Source organism: Eublepharis macularius, chromosome 5 (assembly GCF_028583425.1).
Source record: "Eublepharis macularius isolate TG4126 chromosome 5, MPM_Emac_v1.0, whole genome shotgun sequence".
Lineage (NCBI taxonomy): Eukaryota > Metazoa > Chordata > Lepidosauria > Squamata > Eublepharidae > Eublepharis > Eublepharis macularius.
This window is the reverse complement of record NC_072794.1, coordinates 96,269,505-96,290,530: the sequence shown is the minus strand read 5'-3', so window position 1 is coordinate 96,290,530 and position 21,026 is coordinate 96,269,505. Positions and strand designations below refer to the sequence as shown.

Sequence of the window (21,026 nt, the reverse complement as noted above, 5' to 3'; positions counted from 1 at the left end):
CAAGGCAAAGAAATGAACAAAGCCATGTAACCCAATCCTATGAATTCTTATTCTGAAACAAGATTCATGAAGTTTACTGAAGCTTACTCCCCTGTGAATTTATACAGGATTATAGCCTCAAGGGAATTCAGTGAATCACTACTTACACCACAGAACAAGCATAACAGCCTTTCTTGCTACTTTCACGAATTAAGAACGCTCCATCAGGTTTCCCACCAAGCAAATCTTCTGCTTGAATACGATTGAGATCTCCAACAAACCAAGTCTTTTCATCAAAATGTGGCAGATTTTCATCCTCCTCATTCGTGAAATATGTACTAGGAAGAGACAATGAATCTTTTTTTTAATGTAAGAACATTTCTACGTTAAACAGTGGAAGAGGCCATTTAGAGTTTTTACACAATAGTAGTATATTAACACTGCCACTCTTAAGAGCCAACACAGTGCAGCAGATGAAGTGTTGGACTGGGATTTTGGCCAGTCATTTCTGCTTAACCTAACCCACCTCATATGCTTTTTGTGAGAATAAAATGGAGGAGAAAATAACCGTAAGACAATGAGCTTCTTAGAAGAAAGGCAAGAAAAAAATGAAACAAAGTAATTTCTTTTAGGAATGTATAGAAGTCCAAGGCTTGGAATAGTTATGAGAAGTTCTGTAGTACACTAAATAATATTTCCTTTATCTCAGTTGCATGCACTAGATAAGTGCAAAGCAACAATATCATATACAACACTAATTACTATTGCTTATATACCTTCTCTAACACTAATTCCTTTAACACAACTTGTCCATAAGCAGCTTTATGACTGTGCTGTCCTGAATAATATGGGCAAGAGAGGGAAAAAATACCATTGGTGTTATTTGGTCATTCATGACAATCTGATAAAGAGAAGTAAACATATTCATTTGGGAACAACATACATATACAGCAACACAGAATTATAGGTGGTTGTGGTTCAATTTTTCCATATAGTTTGGTCATTCACATTGTAAAAAAAATCATAACCATCACAGAAGGACACTTACTCATCAATATTTTCATTTTTGATTCCCAGCCAGTCATTTATTCGCTTCTGCCTCACTCCTTTGTGATTAAGCCAGCTGCCAATTGGAATCAACACATGTAATTAGCACTAGAAAAAGAGGTGCTCAAATACTCGTAAGATATCAGGGCTAAAAAAGGAACGTGCCTAAGGGCACATTAGAAAAAATCTATTTTTACTTTAAAACAGGAAAATTAAAGTAAGTCTGATCCAAATAAAAATAAAAGTATGACAACAATAGTGAGAAATCTACATATATGTGTTCATAAAAAAGAAAAAGCCTGAGTTCTACAAACATGCTGCCCGGCATCCTAATCTTATTGGTATGGTAACCATCTCCAATGATGGGAAAAGATGTTAAATTTCCACTCATATTATTCCATCACGCGCCCCCTCACTAAGCAATATGTCAGAATGGCAAGAGGAGCTACATATCATCTAACTGATCAATGATGACTGAACTAAATTTTAGGAGGCAGGTAGTTGCAGCACTGCTTTAGAAAGGCAATATACCACCACAAAGGTCTCCTTTAATTATCTACTTTGACTATGTTAATTGGACAACAAACTTAGGACAGGCTGCCTTTCACTTCAAGTTAAATGGGATATTTAGCTGAAGCCAAAACGGTACCATACCAAGCATGCTTTGGATCAGTTATTAATATGCCCATGCAGTTATTACATGAGTGCTGAAACAGCTAAAGTCTGATAAAGTCTTTCCATGTCAAGGGGCTAAGCTCCCTTTCCATTAATATATTTGCATTCAGTATTTAAAGGCAAGTTCCATTACAATGCAAAAATATAATGTTGACCCAACTATTAGCTTCTCAGCCCAGGCCTACTTACACAAGATACTGATCTCTGATTTTCCGCAGTTGGATAAGATCAGGTTTGATACTGTTCATTTTCTTGTCAATTTCCCGGTTGTCCAGGGCTTGCTTCTTCAAATCCTGTTCCAATCGCAGCTTGCTATCATGGATCTCACCCAGACGTGATTTCAATTTTTCATAATTCATCATAATACTGTAAGAATTATTTCTAATTTACACATCTCAAATAAGAGTATCAGACTATTGTAAGACAGGGCACAGTATTCATATTTTCTACGACACAAGCAGAGTGACAGACATTGTGGTGAACTCATGACACTGTCTGTATGAGAGCTTCCTGCTCCTCCAACACTATGAATGCAGAATGCTCACCTTGGAAAAACAGGTATATAATGCAGCACAGAAGAATTTAGCACCAAACACAGCATGAGGGATAGTCTAGACAACACTGGCCCAGATATTCTAGCTGCAATGTAGATCACTCTGAGATCAAATATGCCTAGCTCAAGAAAACACATGAACTGCGGTAATTGGATTAATTCATTCAGCAGATCTGATCACAGAATCCTGCACAGTATATATTTTCAGTTAGGTGGCCAAGGAAGTCTCCTTCCTCTGAATAATGCATGGATATTAGAAGTAGACTTCACAGGACAGCTAACTAAAGGTAAACCTAACATGATTCTAGCAGAATTTGAGATAACTGAAAAGAAAGAAAAAGTTGCTGGCTCTCATCAGAATTGGGTATCTACAATCTCTAATGTATCAATGAGACTGCACAAGCAATAGTTTATACAAGCAGGACTCTTCATACTTCAGCAGAGATTTTTCTAAACAAAATACCTGCTACGTTTACAGTCATTAGTGGTGCAATTCTAAACAGAATTACACTCTTCTAAGCCCATTGCAATCAATGGACTTAGAAGGGTATAACTGTGTTTAAAATTGCACCATAGAGTAAGCATCCATATTAGTGTTTATTGCCTAGATTTTTTTTCTTTTTGAGGTGGAGTTTTTGGATCTCTTCAGCCTACTTCAGACTGGACTATCTTAAGTAATTTACCACTATTTACTGCATTTCAGGAATTTATCCCTTAAACCAGCAAATATTTGCTAAATCTGATGGGGAATAGCTGATATTTAATTCAGAATATCGGAAAATGCGCAGTCAAGTTTTGTTGTGTTATTCATAAATTGTAGATATTTTACTTCCATGGCAAATATAGTGATCATACACTATTGACAGGGCTGATTTCTGTTAAATATTGCTTGATAAAGATTTTTGGGTAGATATAATTACAGAGAAGAGATATTCAGTAATGATGCTGGAACGAAAGTGTCAATATATGTGACATTTTAGCAGACCTTACCGTTCAATTTCCTTCTCATTCCCTTCTCTTCGGAATCTTTCAATGTATTCTTTGCTATACCGTTCTTGGGTGTGACACTGCTCTTCAAATATTTTAATCGTTTCATTAAAAGCTTCAACTGCTGTTCTCTTCATCTGGATTTCCTGTATAATGAAATCAGTTTCAGGGACCACTGTTTGCCACTAGAAGCATTAAGTTGCTGAACAACATGCTGCTTTCTATTTCCTTTTCAGTTTGGGATTCTATTCTATGATACGCAATAGTGAAGATTCCAGAACAGAAGCTACAAAATTAGACCCGCAAGAGCCTCTAGCTAGGTAGATTCTCTTGCTTTTTTCCTCAAAGTGAAGCACTGCAACCATTTAAATAATTTGAGTATGCAGAACTGAATGAAGCTTGTCTCAGTCATAATTAGATATAGGAACAGAGAGCATGTTTTGCCTTTCTGATGCTGCTGGTATCTTTAACAATGACAGTAAAATAAGCTTAGATGTAGGAAACATCTGACCCTGAAGAGCTAGGATTAAATTTAAGTGCGAAGTCAGATGTGACAATATTGATAAGGTCCAAAATAAATACTTTGTGAAACTTGCAGTGACTTTTCCAACGACCTCTATACTAAACATACAGTTCATTTCAGAGAACTTACGAGACTCAATAGCCAGGTACAGTTTGTTAAAGGTTGATAATTTAAGAGCATTACAGAATGTGTGATTCCTCCCAAATATTACAGGGTTAGAAATTAATTAGAAGATTCCCAGTGTTTGAGCCTGCCTTGTATCAGTATCAAGGAAAGTTTAAACAGTTACAGCTGTCTGCACAAACCTTACATAATGTTTAGTATGGAAAAATTGCATTTATTTTTTATCATGTTCTTCTGGGCTGGCTGCTTGTGGAAGGTTAGTATCCACAAGTTATGTTATTCAACATAAAGGCCGCTCAAACTTTCTAGTGGCAGAAACAGGATTCCCAATCTTATGTTGACCTCCAATTTACAAACTGGTGGCACAATTTGCAAAAAAAATAAATGTTTGGCAGTTCTGTAATTAACCCTTTCCCAGCTGCTTTCCTTTTGCGTTTCTTCTCCCAGCAGTTTGTCTTGTAGACTTACCCCCCAAGACACCAGGTTTCCAATAAAATAGAGAAAAAATAGCAGACACAGAAGGTTACTTCTTTATGACCTGATCTTCCCTTTGCATGATGAAAACAAACAGGTTTGGAAGTTGCAGCTTTGCTGCCAAATGTCCAATTCTGGCCTTTATGACTATGAAAACAAAACATAATTGGCAACTGACCTGTGATGTTCTTGTATATTCTTCATATAACCTATCATACTCTTTACTTTTCTCTTGATATTGAGCATGGTATTCCTGGAGCTTTTTGCCCACAGCATCAATATTATCTTCTTTTACCAACTGGTCCTGCATATGTCAAAAGTAGAAAACAGGAAAACTTTTTCAACGGAGGTGTGCAATTTGTTATACTTGGTGTGACTATATACTGCAAAAAAAATCATGTCATAAGAGAATCATCAGTGTTGGACACACAGTGCAGCAGCTCTCCCCGACCTGCAATGGCCATTTATCTTTGAGAGTCACCTCTCCCCTCCCTCCTCACTTTTTCCTTGACTGGAAAAGCAAAGAAAAGGGGGGAAAGAGGGGGGACCCAAACTTCACTTTTAGAGTGAGGAGTTCTGCCAGGTGGGTTCTGCTGGGATTCTCGTTCTGTTGGACTTTGTTAGTTCTTTGAGGGAGGCTTTGGATCAATGTTTGACTTACTGTGTTTGGGTAAGCCTTCTTTATCCTGGAGAAAGCATGCAATTGCCCTCTCCCTGACTCCAATGGAGAGTGGCCAGGGTGGGGGCTTGTTCAGGGGCCTGTAGAATTGAACCCCTTGCTCCAATTCACTTGCAACTTGGGGGGGGGGAGTCTTTAAAGGACAGTCAGCACTCATTATGCTGCAATGTTGGTGTAGTTTGCATTAACAAGAGACTCTCAAGGCCCCTGGAAAGCTTTCCTGATAGGGAATAATAGAATCAAACAGGCAACTCATGACATTTATGCTTAACAGCAGCATAGCAGATCATTTTTCTCAGCATGCAGAGCTAGTGATCTCCTGACGTGCTGATAGCACCACTGGTAGTCAGGTTGCTCCCAGTATGTCTGGACAAGTACACCATTCTCCCATTTGCCAATATGTTATTGTCTTCACAAATATATGGGATTTGGGTCACTTTCACCAAAAATATTGCTGATTTTTGGTCTGTTTGACCAGTATACTTGCAAACCATGTTTTAAAACATGCATAAACTACAGACTTCATAAAGAGAACAAAATATAAATACAGTTGTAGGGAGAAGCATTACAGTATTGAAAGCCTTACTTGCTTTGGAAAATAAATCTCACTGATATTAGTATTAAATGGTTAATGCAGTTAAAAACACTAGTTTACCCAAGGATCCAACTGTGATTTTTTAAAGCATTTATGTATGCTTTCTGAGTAATTGGAGCAGTCAGTGTTCAAAATCTGGAGAAAAATTATTCTGGCAGATATATGGCCCCAAAGGAACCAAATAAATATATAGGTAGATCAAGATGGGTAGCCATGTTAGTCTGTCTGTAGTAGTAGAGAACAGCCGGAGTCCAGTAGCACTTATAAGACTAATAAAATTTGTGGTAACGTATGAGCTTCATAAGTCACAGCTCAGCAAAGCTGTGACTCATAAACCTCATACTCTACTACTTTTCTCTAGTACTTTTCTCTACTACTACTTCTGAAGTGAGCTGTGACTCACAAAAGCTCATATCCGATCACAAATTTTGTTAGTCTTATAAGTGCTACTGGACTCTGGATTTTTTCTACAAAATATATATGTAGAAAAGCTTTGTTGTCCAGCCTTAAGACAACTGGCTTAATTACTACTTTTCCATGATGGTTGTTCTTCAGGCAGATTAGTATCTTTGTTGTTCTTGAAAAGTAAAGGTGTACACTTAAAAAAAAAAATCAGTTTTTGGATTTGAGTATCAGGAATCCAGTAAATACCACTCTTCTTAATATTCGGGTCCAAAAATATTGGTATGGTACTTGGATTCAGCTTTTTCCAGGAAACTGAATATATTTCTATGTCTAGAAGATGGTATAGAAAGTAGACTTGCAGTTAATTGTTGGTGCTGTCCAACTTTCCACAATCCTATTTCACATAGCAACTACTGAGTTTCTTATATTGCAATAGAACATGAAACTGGTGTTTTAGTGAGTGAGTTAGGCTAGTGAACAACCATGACAAGAGTAATGTTAAAGGATATTCAAGTTTAAGGATCTCGAACTAGTTGTTTCCTTGAAAGTATTTGACTTCAGACTTTGATCATCCTTAGAACAATATATTGTTTTTAAAAAACCCTATAGGAACACTTGCATTTAATGGTAGCATTGGATTCTCACCTGTTGGTATCTGGATACAGGATACATCAGCTTTACATCAAGCTTAGGGTTATACTGGGCAAGAGACTCATGGTGATAATGGTTGATCAGCTCCACAACGGAACTAAATGTCAGTGGATCAGAAAAACCGTATTTTCCATCTCGATGGTAAATTTTTATCAATTTATTGTTGCCACCCTTTCTGCAAGGAAAAGGTAAAAAAGACATACTATATTGATCATGTGTGTCACTGTGTACACAACTAATACAGAACATTTTAACCACATTAAAACTTCAAAGTGCTGCAGTTAATTTGAATTATTAATATTGTGATTTGAATTTTAAATCAAATTACCCCCTAAACATAGTTACCTTATTACTTTAGGTACATTTATCTAACTAGAAGTTCTCTCATTTAAGAGTGAGAATAACCATCTTTGACCTTTTAACATATTCATGTGATCCAGTTACCTTGATATTACTCGTAGGTTTCCTCAGAATCTCAAGCCAAATAATAATGAAGTTGGTTTCTAATATGCTAAGATAACTTTGCATGTTCTTGATTTTACAGATAGATCTAATCTTCTGCATTTGATCCTTAAAATTATTTATCACACAGAAGAGTGTTCAAGCCTACTAAATTTCAAAGTAACATACTTTTCTTGCGGAACCAGTACTTCTGGAAAGAACAAGTATCAGAACAGTTCTCTGCATTTTTTGATATATAGTTCTTGCACAGAACAGAACAAGTAAGAACAAAGAAGGGACTGTGTAAATCATAAACTGATTCATTTTTAGTAAAAATCTATCTAGAGCATCAATTTAAGGATCTAATATTTTTGTGTGACATTCTGTGTTAATTGTGACTATATATCAAAAGCACATTAAAAAATTAAATAAAGCCATTTTCTATGATCCAGTGTAGTCCCTTCTTAATATTGCATCTCAAGGTCAAGCGAAAAACACATAGCAAGTTCTAGGACAACAGAGACCTCAACTGTGGCTAGAGTAAATGTGATCACCCTCATCTACAACTATAGCAAGAACTAGAAAATGCTGCCCATAACTAGGGAAAGACAAGCAGGGAGAAATCTGTGATTTTTTACCGCAAAGTCAGGGTATAGTCTCCTTGCTTCTTTGTTGATGCATCTCGCACCAGGAATGTTCCATCTGGCATATCTCGCAGTTTGTCATTTACTTCTTCCCTGGAAAAATGGAAAATTGTAAGATGGATAAGATATAATGTTATGTTTAATGTGCCCTCATTCACAACAGTACTATTATTTCTCAAAATGTGTAAGAGCTATTCTATTCTGCTTTTAAAATAATTGTGTATTTGCACTTTAAACTGTATGTCAAAACTCAAGATTTGTAGTCAAGTTTCAGGGCTTCCTGAGATAAGTTTGAACTTTATTTTAAATTAAAACTTCAAGCAGCCACATTTATTGACTTTTCCCTAAACTGTACCTAATGTTTGAGCAATGGCACTAACTGCATCTGATCAGAAGTTAGAAAGGTTTAACTACATAATGATCTGTTCCGATCTCCACCCCCCCCCCCCACACAAAACATTCCTTCAGTCTAGGTTCATGATGATCTCAGTTACCTGGTTTATAACGCTCAAGTTAGCCAAACTCTAGAAAATTATTTCTAATGGACTATTATTGGAAAAGCAACTAAGGCAGAAAGAAAAATATGAGTTTTACCTGAATGCTAGTTTATTTTTTTGGTGCATATACAGCGTATTTTCATAAGTAATGTTTAAATTGTATTTGAGTTTCTGTGATATAATTAATGTGAACACATGATCATTAATATAAAGAAAGTAAAAGACACTGATATGAATTGCAAATGAGAATTAAGGCCCTCATATATTTTCATTCATACACACTGACTCAAGCACTGACTTTATGGCTCTGAGGATGGTTTAATTTAAAATTAAAGTGATTTAAATAACTGAGTTAACCAGAAACAAATATGGCTACTTTAAATCATGACTGAAACTAATTTTCCAGTTTTGCAATGTATATATTTCCTGAAAAATATACTAATTGCTGTATAAGCAATTAAAACAATGATTTGTAACTAAATAGAGCCTTTATTCTATCTAGTTTCATAACCTAAACTGTCAAATACAGAAATGTGTATCTGTTTAGAAACAAGCAAGCAATTACAGCATTAAAGATTTCTGATTCAATCTCTACACATTTGGAGAAATTGGAACATTTTTACAGAAGGAAGATTGGGTAATCAATGGGCAGGATAATAGGTTTCCATGATTGGTTCACAGAGCAGATATTCATAATCTGCACAGCAAATCTAGTACAATCATGCCTGTAATGCTTGATCTCAAAGAGGAGCTTTTCGGCCTTTAGTTTTTACATAGAAAAAACAAGCTTTAACACAATGCATTTGTGAGAAGGTCATGGATTTAGTTTTAAGAGATTATGCACAGAGACTTTAACATGTTTGCATAGCAGATTATTTAACAATTTAAATGTTAAAAACCTGATTGAAAAAAAATCCAACTTTTACCCCATTCATTGAGATCTAAGTAATTGTTTTCCTTAGCATTTAGACAATAATCAGTTTAGTTTAGTTTAGTTTATTCGGTGTTTAACCCACCCTCCCCACAAGTGGGCTCAGGATGGGGTACAACAGTCATAAAATACAATTGCATATCAAATTCTACAATAAAATTCAGCAATTAAAATTATATATATATATACAAAAACGTGATATAGTTGGCTACATATTCCTGCCCCCAGCATACAAAGAGGAGATAGACAGACACACACACAAGCTGTACTCGAATACCGGAGACCGGCATTTAACTGTTCAGGAAAAAGGTATTCTTTGCTGAAGCCATTTCCTTAAAGTGTTAGCAAAATATGCATAAAAAGAGATACAGGATTGATTATATTTTACTTGATAAAACAGCATTATTTACCTTGAAATGTCTCCCCAATACCATTCTGCATCCTGTAGTGATGAACTACAATTCTCCTTTATGCCACTTGTATTCACTGGAGTCATTGGTTTGGAGGGCTTTGGGGGAAGAGCTGGAAGAGAAAATTTCCTCGTTAACATTTTGAAGTTTCACAATAAAGGTAGAAAAGTAAAACCAAGGAACTTAACATTAGATTCATTCAACCAAGGAACTTAACATTAGATTTAAGCAAGGCATACTATACCATACTAAACCGCCTCAAGCACCAGACACAGTGAAGAGGCGATATATAAGTTGAATGAATGAATGCTAGAGACTGAAGAGAGGAGAAATCTTAAGGCATATTTTATTTCTCTAGTAGTTATTTGATTACTCATAAAATGTGATCCTTTGTCAAGATATTGGAGCTGAAGTAAGTTATAACGTGCGTAAACACTGTAGCTACACTATATGGAGGTGGATTGTTAAATCTCACTACATTTCATTAGTGCTCATTCATAGCCCTCCATCACTTCAGCGTGTCCGGAAGCTTCTGCTTGCTGTAGAAGCAACCAGCTTTAATGGTTGCAACAGTCAGGAGGCCTTCTGCTAGCCCTCTCCATGTGCTGCTGCCTCTACCAATCAATTATCCTAGTCTTTTTTGACAGTGCCTGATTCCTTCTCCTTCTCTCTCTCTTGTTACTGCAGAGGAATAAGTCACTGCATTGCAACTTCCTAGATGCTGGTGGGAGAGCCAAAACAGGGCTCTTTGTCTTTGGAGCTCAGTGCTGTTACAACCAGCTGGAGGCTTCTGTAGAGAGGTGCATGGGCACTAACTCCTCTGTAAGCCAAACATAAGAATGCAAAAATGCATAGATGTTTAAAGTCATGATACCCACAGAACTTTGGTCCAGGAGTGCACCTTCTTTCTATTACTAGCAAATTTGCAAGCAATGCCACTGCCAGCCAGCAAGAAATCCAACATAATAAAAGGTGTGGTCTTTCTGTTATGGCTGAGTAGGTATACTGGGTCTGGACATTTGCAGCTTGCACCTTTGAGAATTAAGAGAGGCACAATTCAGAAATAAAGCATATGTGTATCAAAGCTCCCAAGTTCAATATCTGACCACTTCAGTAGTGAAAGAAATCACGTAAAAGGGCTGAAAAGGACTGCCAGATGGAATAGCCAGCTCTAGCTTACACGAATTAATGGTCTATGTGACTTTGTAAAGGGCAGTTGTATGTATTCAAAAGCAGGGAAATTAACTATTGGAAAAGATCTACTGCACAGATATGGCGAAGCAAAGGACTGTATTGGCAGCCAGGTGATACAGAGCAGCAGCACAGTAAGGGGCTCCCATCTGTGGGTCCGGGCTTCTACCTATTGATGTTGTTAGCAGTAGGGTTCCAAGTAGGGATGCCAGATGGGGTCCAGAACAATACTAGACCTTGGGGAGGGGGGCAGCACTAATCCTTTTCTACCATTTGTGCGCATGCACAGCACATGCGCACTCCAGGCCAGCATGATCAACATCACTACAGGAAGTGATGTCACTGCACCGACCCACTTCTGGGCATCCTGACTGGCTGGCCACTCCTGGGCGGCACCACACAGCTGCAAGAGGCCAGCCAGGCAACTGGGATGGCTGGCCTCCCAGGTGGCATCACATAGCCACAGGAGGGCAGTCCTACTGGCACCATGCAGGAAGCCTGGGCTGGCTGGCCACTCCCACCAGTGCAGCTGTAGGAGGCTACTCAGGCACCTGGGCTGCTGGCCACTTCCCCGGGCTGGCGGTGATGCCGTACAGCCACAGGAGGCTGGGCAGCTGGGCTGGGTGATAGGAGAAAGGGAAGGAGAGGGGCCAGGAATCTGGTATTTGGGGAACATTTCCCTCAGACAGTCTCCCAAAATACTGGACTGTCCGGGTGAATACTGGACACCTGGCAACCCTATTTCCAAGGGGTGATTATCACTAAGGAAGAAATCAGAATGTAGCAAGCTGCCATGCCAGGCAGCAAAATATATAGTAGTCCTTATAAAGATGCTAGGGTTGCCAAAAGGGATGTCAGCAGGGAGGCAGTAAGTGAAACAACATTCCTTTTCATCCAGTACCTCACTTGTCAGAGAAGCAAGGCTGTTCTCATTTTTTAACTCTAATATCTTATATACTAAGAGCAACTAACAAAGATCTGAGGATACTTAAATCCAGAGACTGGAGCCATGAAAGAACAAGCCAGATCTTCCAACACACCTGAAAAATGTCCCAAGTTTGCAGAAAAATTTGAAAACCGACATTGGGGATTTGAAAAAATCCAAAATGATAAAAGGATCAACTGAGCTTTTAACCAGATGTTCCAGTGACTGTTGCTAGGCAACCATAACAGTTCAGCCAACATTCCAGGCTTGGTTTCTGTCAGTAAAAGGTAGCAGGAGAGGGCAGGGCCCTTTCCAGGCCTTTTTGGTCTTTAAGGAAGGCCTCATTGGGGCCAGGCCCAGAAGCAACCACCAGATAACTTGATACCACATGACTTGTGTGACTCATCCAGGCCTGGCTGCTTACTACTCCTCAACAGCATCCCCCTCCTCATAAAAGCCAGTGTAATGTAGCAGTTAGTGTTTTAGAGTAGGATGTGGGAGACCCAGGTTAAAGTTGCCACTCTGCTGTGGAAGCTCACTGGGTGACTTTGAACCAATCACACAGCCTCAGCCTAACTTAAGTCTCAGAGTTGTTGTGAGGATGATATGGAGGCAAGAAGAATGATATAAGCTACTTTGGGTCCCCTTTGTGGAGAAAGGTAGCATATAAATGAAGTAAATTAAGAAATATAGATGAATGGGGGGATAAAAGGTAAATTGTTTAGTGGGTTTGAAGGAAAGAAGGATGTAGGAAAAGGTGAGCATAGGGAGGTTGCCAGGAGAAGGGAAAGAGGAAATAGTGAGAGGAAGGAAATACAGGAAAAAGTGATGTACCCCCTGCAAGTTCTTGTAGGTTCCCCACCATGCAACTGGGCCCAGCTTTGCTGGAACCATAAAAACTGGGTCCTAGGAGAAAGGCTGTTGTGGGCGAGGAAAGAAAGAAAGGTGAAGACCGGGACAAAGATGGGTGGGAAAGAGAAAAAGCAGCAGGAAGGGGGGGCTATGGGGTCAGAGAAGGGAAAGAGGGCATGGTGGGGGAGGGGAAAATGAGATGTCTCCTGCAAGTTCTTGTGGGTCTTCACTTGTACGTGATAGATTAATCGTCTGCAAAAAGTTTTTTATATTTACTTCCCACATGCCTGCCACATTAAAGTTCAAATGCTACACCAACTTTAGTTTCAAAAGCTACTTTTCAATACCTCAATACAGCACTTAACTGTTCTCCTGAATAACCAGCACATGCTGGATCAAGCCAATTTAAACAATCCTGAACTTTGACCTAGACATTCATACATTGGGCTGCTGATCAAACATCAGATTCAGTTAGGAGCATTCATTATATGGTACCAAGCAGTTAGATTTCAGGATACAGAGTTTTTGGAGGGCTCTACTCAAAAGACACAGGTGCAAATAGCCCTGGGGGCCAATGACAACACGTCATGAAACCAACTAGAATTCTACTTGCTTCTGGAATTCAGGTTTGGACTTCATTAAATCAAAACTGTATGCATAAAAACGAAGCCTTCCCACAGTCAGTTCTAGGACTGGCCAACTATCAAAAATCTATAGAGCACTGGGCATGCAAACGGATTGTGCAGTCAGTTGCCAATCATGGTTCTGCCTTTACTCACAATGCAACAATTGAGCCTAGAAAAAAATTGACCACAATTGGCAGAAAGCAGCACATTGAATCCGAGCAACCATTTCTGACTTTGAAGTGTTTGAAAAGCAGATCCAGACTTTTCTGAGCAACTGCATCATGCTTCTGTTTTGTACATCCAGATAAGGTCAGTTTCATTAAAAAAGTAAATGATCCAAGTTTATGCCATGATCCAAGGATGGTCAAAGTCTCATCTATATTATTACATTTTATAAACACACACAGACACACACGCATGCACATATTATACAGAAAACCCAAGGCTATGTTTACAAAAGTACATTTCTGCCATATCAACAAAGGCTTTGCACCTAACCATCCCAGCGAGCCATGCTGTGCTGTATTTCCAAGCAGGAAAAATTCACATTTATAACTCATGGCAACTGCTTGAGCAATTATATATCACAGATCTGTGCTGGAGCCGTATCAGAGCCTCTGTGAAGTAACATGAATGAAATTTTAATGTCAAGTAACCTAATATGGTTTCTTAAAGCAAGTCTACATCCAGATTTCCATCTATGAAGCAAAAACATGCGAGGGAGGGAAGAAACAGAAAAGCAGGAGCATAAATCGGTGGCACACTCCCAATTTTTTAGCCATGGTTGGGAGACCTGGATTTCTCAAGAGAGAAATTCAAGCTACTAAGAGATCAAGCTACTGAAAGCAGCCTTCAAACTGTGTGTTTCTATAGTCTTGCAGTACAAATCTATCCAGAGCTGCTTTCAATTATCTTAGATTGGGAGTAATTTGGATTGAAAGTGCAAACTTCCTATAAGAAAACTATTTGTATAGGCCTTATAGCTATAGAATAAATGAAGGACTTGTTTGTCATATAAACAATATTTTAGAAAAACCCTTCTTTTTTGAGTAGAGGACATCCTGATACTTGCCCTTCTCCCATAATTTACTTACTTACGATTTCTATTCCGCCCTCCCTGGAATACCTGGAGGCAAGATATTAGGTCATTCTTTCTGCTCCCAAGAAGAGGGAGTACCCTTCCCCCTTTCAATTCTTTTCCTGCCCTCCTCTGTAAACACAGGACTTTGAAGGAGCTTCCAGCGCCTTTGGGGGTTTTCCTCTATGAAGTTCTTAGGTTTAGTTTTTTCTCACTTGTATGCTTTTAGTGTGTTTTTCTGTTGTCTGTTTCGGTTTTTTAGAAGGCGAGCTTTTGTAATTTGTTCTTCTCTCCCATTCTTTGCTTGAGCAAACTGCCACCCCAAACCCCATGGTTATGTCACTTACAGTAAAATCCTAAACTGACTTACTCCAGTCTAAGCTCACTGATTTCAATGGGTTTAGACTAGAATGACTCTTCTTAGGATTTCACAGTTAGTGTCCAATGGCAGTTAGAGGCCACCGTAATGCTGGAGGGAGACTTTGGGGATGCGATGCCCTGCTGAAACAAAGATGGAGAAGTAAACCAGCTTCTAGGAACAATGCTACAGAGCAAGAGATTTTGGCACTGAAAACCCTGCACTTGCTGAAGCTATTGCCACTGACCTGTGTCAGCTGTTACTTCCCCCGCAGCCCAGATGCAAACTATTCAGCAGGTGGTGAGTAAGCAAGGCAATGTCCCTTCCCTCAGACCCATAAGATGAAGTAGAGATGCCTTTGTTGCCCTGGTGGGGTTTCATCAATGGCTGACCAACTTCTTCAACAAGGTGGTCAGAAAAGAACAGGGTAGAAAGAGGCACACCTCTTCAGGTGCCCCCCTCATCGTCCTCCAATTCCTCCTAAAAAGCAAGCCACTCACAGAATCCTGGGTTCACCCACAGACCAGGGTTAGACTACTAGTAAGCCCTCTTGAGTTTTTTGTCTTCCTCTGCACACTGAGCAGGGGCCACTGGGGAAGTGGGGAGGGTAGCTGTGAATTTCCTGCATTGTACACAGGGTTGGACTCAATGACCCTCAGGGTCCCTTCCAGTTATTTGAGTCTATGATTTCTGAGGAAGTCAAAGAACCTTCATGTTTGCGTCCAGATGGACAGCATCACAGCCAATACACATGTTAATTGCTAGAAAGGAATGTGATCCTAAAAACTGCAAAAGGAAGCAGCTTTGATCATGAAACGGGTAGAAAGGCACCTAGTAGCCATCCAAGCAGAATATCTCAGGGGTGCCTCCAAAACCCATGTCAACTGGCTCAGTTAGACCTGCATAGACCAAGGGAAGTGATCTCTTTCCCAGATCCTATTTAATCAAGTGATGAGACAGACAGTTCAGCCAACCTTGTATCAACCTCTTTGCCTCCCACCTCAGCATTATGACCACCTGCTTCTTTCCCCACTATAACTGTCCAAAGTGGAACAGACAGTTTTGCTGGATGGCTCTTGATGGCTGGATTTCTATATGCCTTCCCACTGATTTCTGGAGCACTGACAAACCCAAGTGGGAAAGAACAGAAGTGATTTTCTTGACTCCACATTGACCAAAGAGGCCCTAGTTCTTAGACCTGATCTCACTACTGGTTCAGCCACTTGGTGGCCGGCTGACATTCCTATGATTCTATCATGTCTACAAGATGGGTTTGACTAGGTGCTCAGAGCAAACACAGTCTGTAGACAGGTAGCAGCATTGGCCTCCATGTTGTCTTTGGTTGGACATAGGCTACTCTCATGCTATTTGGTGGTTAAGTATTTCCTCAGAGAAGAAGCACTTTCCAGCACTCCAGCAATTCACGGTTTCCCCTCTTGGAGACTTCACATTGATCTCTGTGCTTACAAAACCACCTTTTGTGTCACTGTGAGAAAAGTCACTTAAATTCTACACATGAAGGTTCTGTTCAGTGTATAGTTTCTATTGGGGGTCAGATGCCCTTTTTGTAGCATACCATCCGGAGGCTGACAGGAGGGTGTCTAAAGCATCTCTCAGCAGGTGGCTAAAGAAATGCATCATTCTGGCTTATTCTTCTCAGGGGCTCACCTCTCCAGAAGGGATTACAGTCTATTCAACCAAGAGTGCAGTCACCATGATCACTTTTCACTCCAACACATTGGATCTGGACATCTGTAGAGCAGCTATGTCTACCTTTATATGCCATTATAAAATGGATGCATATGGAGCTGCTGATGTGCTCTTGGGTGTCAGGCCCTTAAACAGGTATTGTAAGAAGAACAGAGATGGAGGGCTGGTCACCCTTCTTTGGGGAAACTTTGTAACATCCTGGGCATCAGGATGTTCTCCTCAAATGATAAAGGAACTTTTGGACTTACTGTGAAGGTTCCATCTATCTCTATTTGAGATAGAAGAGGACATCCTGGAACCTCTCTTGTCTAAGGCATTCTGGTCGCCTACAAAAGATTTTGAGTCCTCTTGTTCCATAGGTTTAATTCTATTCTATACCATTGTACATTTTTTGTTAAATGTCTTTCCCTTCAATGGGAGTGGCACTCAGCCTTGCCCCTTAGATCGTGGTTTTCTATGGCAAGCTCTGAAAACCTCAGAACTGAAGGGAAGTACTCTCTCTCCTCAGGGGTAGAAATAATGACCTAATATTCTGCCTCTAGGGATTATGAGAGAAGGAATTCTCAACATCACAATGTCTTCCTCTAACTCAAATATAAGGAACTTTCATGGCAAATCCAAAGTTCCTATCCATATCATATGTTTGCCAGGAGTGCAGGGGGGGGGGGGGGCTGGATTGCATTCCTAGCTACTTGTTTAATGCACTTACATCATTTCTACAACACCCAATTTAATTCACATAATCAATTCCCTATTAATATTAAAATTGTTCCATTGCAAAGGATCCAAATACTATTTGTTTTGTGTTTATTGATCAGTGACAATTTCATAATATTCTTGTTATTTAGTTGATTACATCACTTTCCATTTGCCTCTGTAAAGAAACTTTTATGATTGTTTATTGGATTCATGTTTTTAATAACTAAGTACTCTGAAGTGAACTTACTGATGATTATTTTTATTAATACAACTAGCCTGAGTGGCACTTGGGAACATTATTCTTGCTCTTGAAAGCAGCACAAGCTGGTTCAAGTTCTGCTGTTACCTCTGCTGGAGGCTATATGAGTTTAGGATATGAGGAAATGCTTGTGATTTCCTGTATTAAGCAGGTAGTTAGTCTAGATGCATAAAAAGGCCTTTTATGACTGTATGATTTATTGTTATTTTGGGAGTTAAATCATGTTTGATCTAATTTTAAATAAATAAAAAGCATGAAAAACACATACTAGATAATCAGCAGAACCAAAGGACATTCATTCTTCCATGTCATCAAAGCCTTTTAAAACAGAAGAAATTTACAAAAGGCATTTAAAGGTTGGGAGGGAGGCCCACCGACAAATAGGGGAAAGTCATTCCACCAGACAGGGCAACCTCTGAAAAAACACCATTTTTACTATTGACAAATTATCTTCTCAAAAGATGGGTGTTTGGAGCAGGCTCAAAATGAACATTAAAAAGTGGGCTCACGTAGGGCATGTACATCTATCCCCAGCCTTAAAAGCAAAAATGGCCATTTTAAATTGAGTCCAGATATGGATACATACTATTGGCAAAAAACCTGTTTAATACCTTCATCCCCGTCAACAAGCATACTGCAGCATTCTGCATTAGATGAGCAGTCCTCAAGAACAGCCCATAAAGAGCACATTCCAGAAGTCAAGTCTTGATATGACAAAGGCTTTAGTAATTGTTATCTAGCCTTGGCTATCCATAAGGGAACGTAACCATCATGTAAGAGGTAACAACTATAAAGCCTTCCTAGCCACTTCTGCCACCTGCTTCTCAGCTGCAGTGGATCTATGTACTTAATCTGTCAAAGCAAGAGTAAAGCATACACCACTAACACTAAGTAGATTGTGCACATTTCTTTGGGACTTCCAACCAGCACAACCACCATGGTGTCTGGATAACATCAGCATCCTTCTTCTACTTGATCACAGCTGTTAAACTCTAATTCAAAACAGCAAAAACTGCTACAATTGCTAAAAGAAATATAGAACCGGGTGTCATAAATATGCTGATGACACCAAAGCTCCTCCTTCTCCACATCACACAGTGGCAGAGCAGACATCTCTCAGCCACCTTTTGGGATTGTTCTGGCAAAAAAACAGTTAAAGTAATTTAGTGTCTATCGCTGCATATCTATCAAATGTTCTAAACTGTGCAACAGGATATTGTGCTCCAAAATGACAAAGGCTGTTGAAAAGGCAAAGAGAAAAACTAGGAGGCATTCTGCTTACCATCTCTGGAAAAAAAAATCACGCAGCAGTGCAAACTTTGACAAATCACTACTGTTGTTTTGTAGAACAGATTAGCAGTAGATTGATCTTATATAAATAAACTACACATTACATGGGAATTTCATAATTTCCCCCTCTCCTTTTTATTTTTTTTTACAAAACAGTGACCAAGCCTGAGCAGAGGAAAGGCAATTGCAAAGAAACTGCCCCCCCAATCCTTTTTCAAGCTAAGAATCAACTATACCAATTTATTTTTTTCACCCACAATAAGGGGATGATAAAGGACCTTGGATCATCCCAGTCTGGGTGGAAAAACACATGAGAGAAGCTAATTTTGAGCTGGAATAGGACCGGGAGAAAAAGGGTTAAACAGCCCCTCTATGCCTATCTTTCTTCTGCTTAGATTTGCAGCCTGCTTTCAATATGAGGCAAACAAAATAGAACAAAGTCCGGAAAGAAGTACCTTAAGCTTTAATTTCTTTTCAAATTATCACTGTCCAAGGCAGAAGTCACACAAATCTGTTTCCAGAAGTAAAATATGTAAGTAAAGAATATGCAACTTGACATTTAAATTTTGAAATACTCCCCACAATTTTCACTTGACATTTGTCCATTTGGAGGAAAATATTCTTGACGTTTTAACAATAAAACAACAACAACAACGAGCTTATATACCACCCTTCTGGACAGATTAGTGCCACACTCAAGAGTGGTGAACAGAGTCAGCAATATTATTATCTCCAGCATTAATATTATCTGGGGAGCTGGGGCTGAGATGCTTACCTAAGGCCACCTGCTGAGCTCATGGAAATAGTGTGAGCTGAACTAGCAGAATGCCGATTCACAGCCCAGCCACTTAACCACTATGCTACAACAGCCATACTCAGACATTACTTATACCAACTACCAGCAGAGTTCTAGTCTTGAAGATTGAGCCCTAAACTAATCCAGGTCCAATAATCTGTTGTGGAACATTATTTTTTTAATATTAAAGAAACAAATATTTTATACAGAATTTGATGGGGGAGAAAGATGCCAGACATTCTCCATGGTGTTAAGGGAGTCCCCAGAGACATGGACCCATATACGGTACTCTCCCAGTCCTCTCTCTATTGAATTGATGTAATGGAATAAGACACATGGAGAGGTGAAAACTTAAGTTCTTAGTTTCTGCAATACTGAAGCTGAAGAGTCTCCCCATCCCTACCTGAAGAGCCACCTAAAAGCCTGCCTCTATCACAGACTGGTTGACAAACAGCCTCTGTTGGAGGCTGGGGACAAACAGTTTCGATAGAACTCCTTCCCAGGTCTCTAATACAGAAGCCTGGGAAAATCATTATAAGGAACTATATGAAATAGCAGAGGAGCCAGCTCCCTTATTGGAGGATACAGAGAATATACCAGAATGGCTACCTGTTGAGCCCTCTGAAGTAAGATCCTTAATCAAAGCTTTGAAATCAAAAGAAGCTCCTGGACTTGACTTAATACCTGCCGAGCTAATTAAAGAAAACATAGATTGGTGGGCTCCGCTGCTTGCCAAACTATTTACTGAAATAGACATGACAGCAAGAATACCTAAAGGTTGGGATACAGGAGTTATAGTCTCTATTTTTAAGAAAGGCAATAAAAGTGACCCAAATAATTATAGACCTGTTCGCCTTTTAAGCATAATAAGCAAGTTGTATGCTAGTCATCTGAAAGGAAAATTGTGTGAATGGACTGAACAAAATACGATTTTGAGGGAAGAACAAGCTGGATTTAGGTTGGGATGTTCCACCTTGGATCACTGTGTAGTTTTCAATCATCTTATTACTAAATACTCCTCTAATAATATCTCTTCCTTATATGCAGCATTTACAGATTTCAAATCTGCTTTTGATATGATACATCAGGACCTATTACAGGAAAATTAAGGGGGATGGGAACTGAAAATAGATTATTGACCCTAATAAAGGCCCTATACAGGAACACCAAGATCTGGGTAAGGACGGACCTGCAAAATCGCCTTACGGAAGTCATAAAAGTAGGGAAAGGTGTCAAACAGGGCTGAATCTTAGTACCATCTTTATTCAACCTTTTTATAAATGGTCTAGGGGAGCATTTAAGCTGGCCTGAGGTGCATGCCCTAAGATCGCTGACAGACATGCCCCCTTCTGTTATATGCAGATGATGTGGTATTAATTTCTAGAACTCCCATTGGTCTTAAACAAGCTATGGAAATTTTAGCTCGATATTGTCAGGCCAACCATGTTGAAATTAATTACCAAAAATCAAAGGTTTTAGCCTTTGCAAACAGACCACGAACATATTAGTGGAAGATTAACTCGGTGGAAATTGAGCAAGTTTGCTGTTTTAAATATTTAGGAACCGTCTTCCAGGCGTCAGGCTCTAGAAAAGCACACGTGGACCATATCATAACAAGTGCATTCAAA

The 21,026-nt window shown here is 39.3% G+C and overlaps 1 protein-coding gene across 2 annotated transcripts in view; it reads right to left on the bottom strand.

The window, feature by feature from the left end:
* PIK3R3 (phosphoinositide-3-kinase regulatory subunit 3) overlaps nt 1–21,026 on the bottom strand; it is a 50,025-nt gene that overhangs the window by 8,133 nt on the left and 20,866 nt on the right. For both annotated transcript variants that reach the window (XR_008597113.1, XM_054981701.1), the window contains exons 2-9: nt 9,615–9,726; nt 7,771–7,869; nt 6,686–6,866; nt 4,540–4,665; nt 3,245–3,387; nt 1,891–2,067; nt 1,028–1,102; nt 147–317 (exon numbers count right to left, since the gene is read on the bottom strand). Coding sequence is in view for 1 of the 2 variants with exons in the window: in XM_054981701.1 (XP_054837676.1) it covers nt 147–317; nt 1,028–1,102; nt 1,891–2,067; nt 3,245–3,387; nt 4,540–4,665; nt 6,686–6,866; nt 7,771–7,869; nt 9,615–9,726 (1,084 nt within the window). In the remaining variant the exon portion in view is untranslated. The remainder of the gene's footprint in view (nt 1–146; nt 318–1,027; nt 1,103–1,890; nt 2,068–3,244; nt 3,388–4,539; nt 4,666–6,685; nt 6,867–7,770; nt 7,870–9,614; nt 9,727–21,026) is intronic.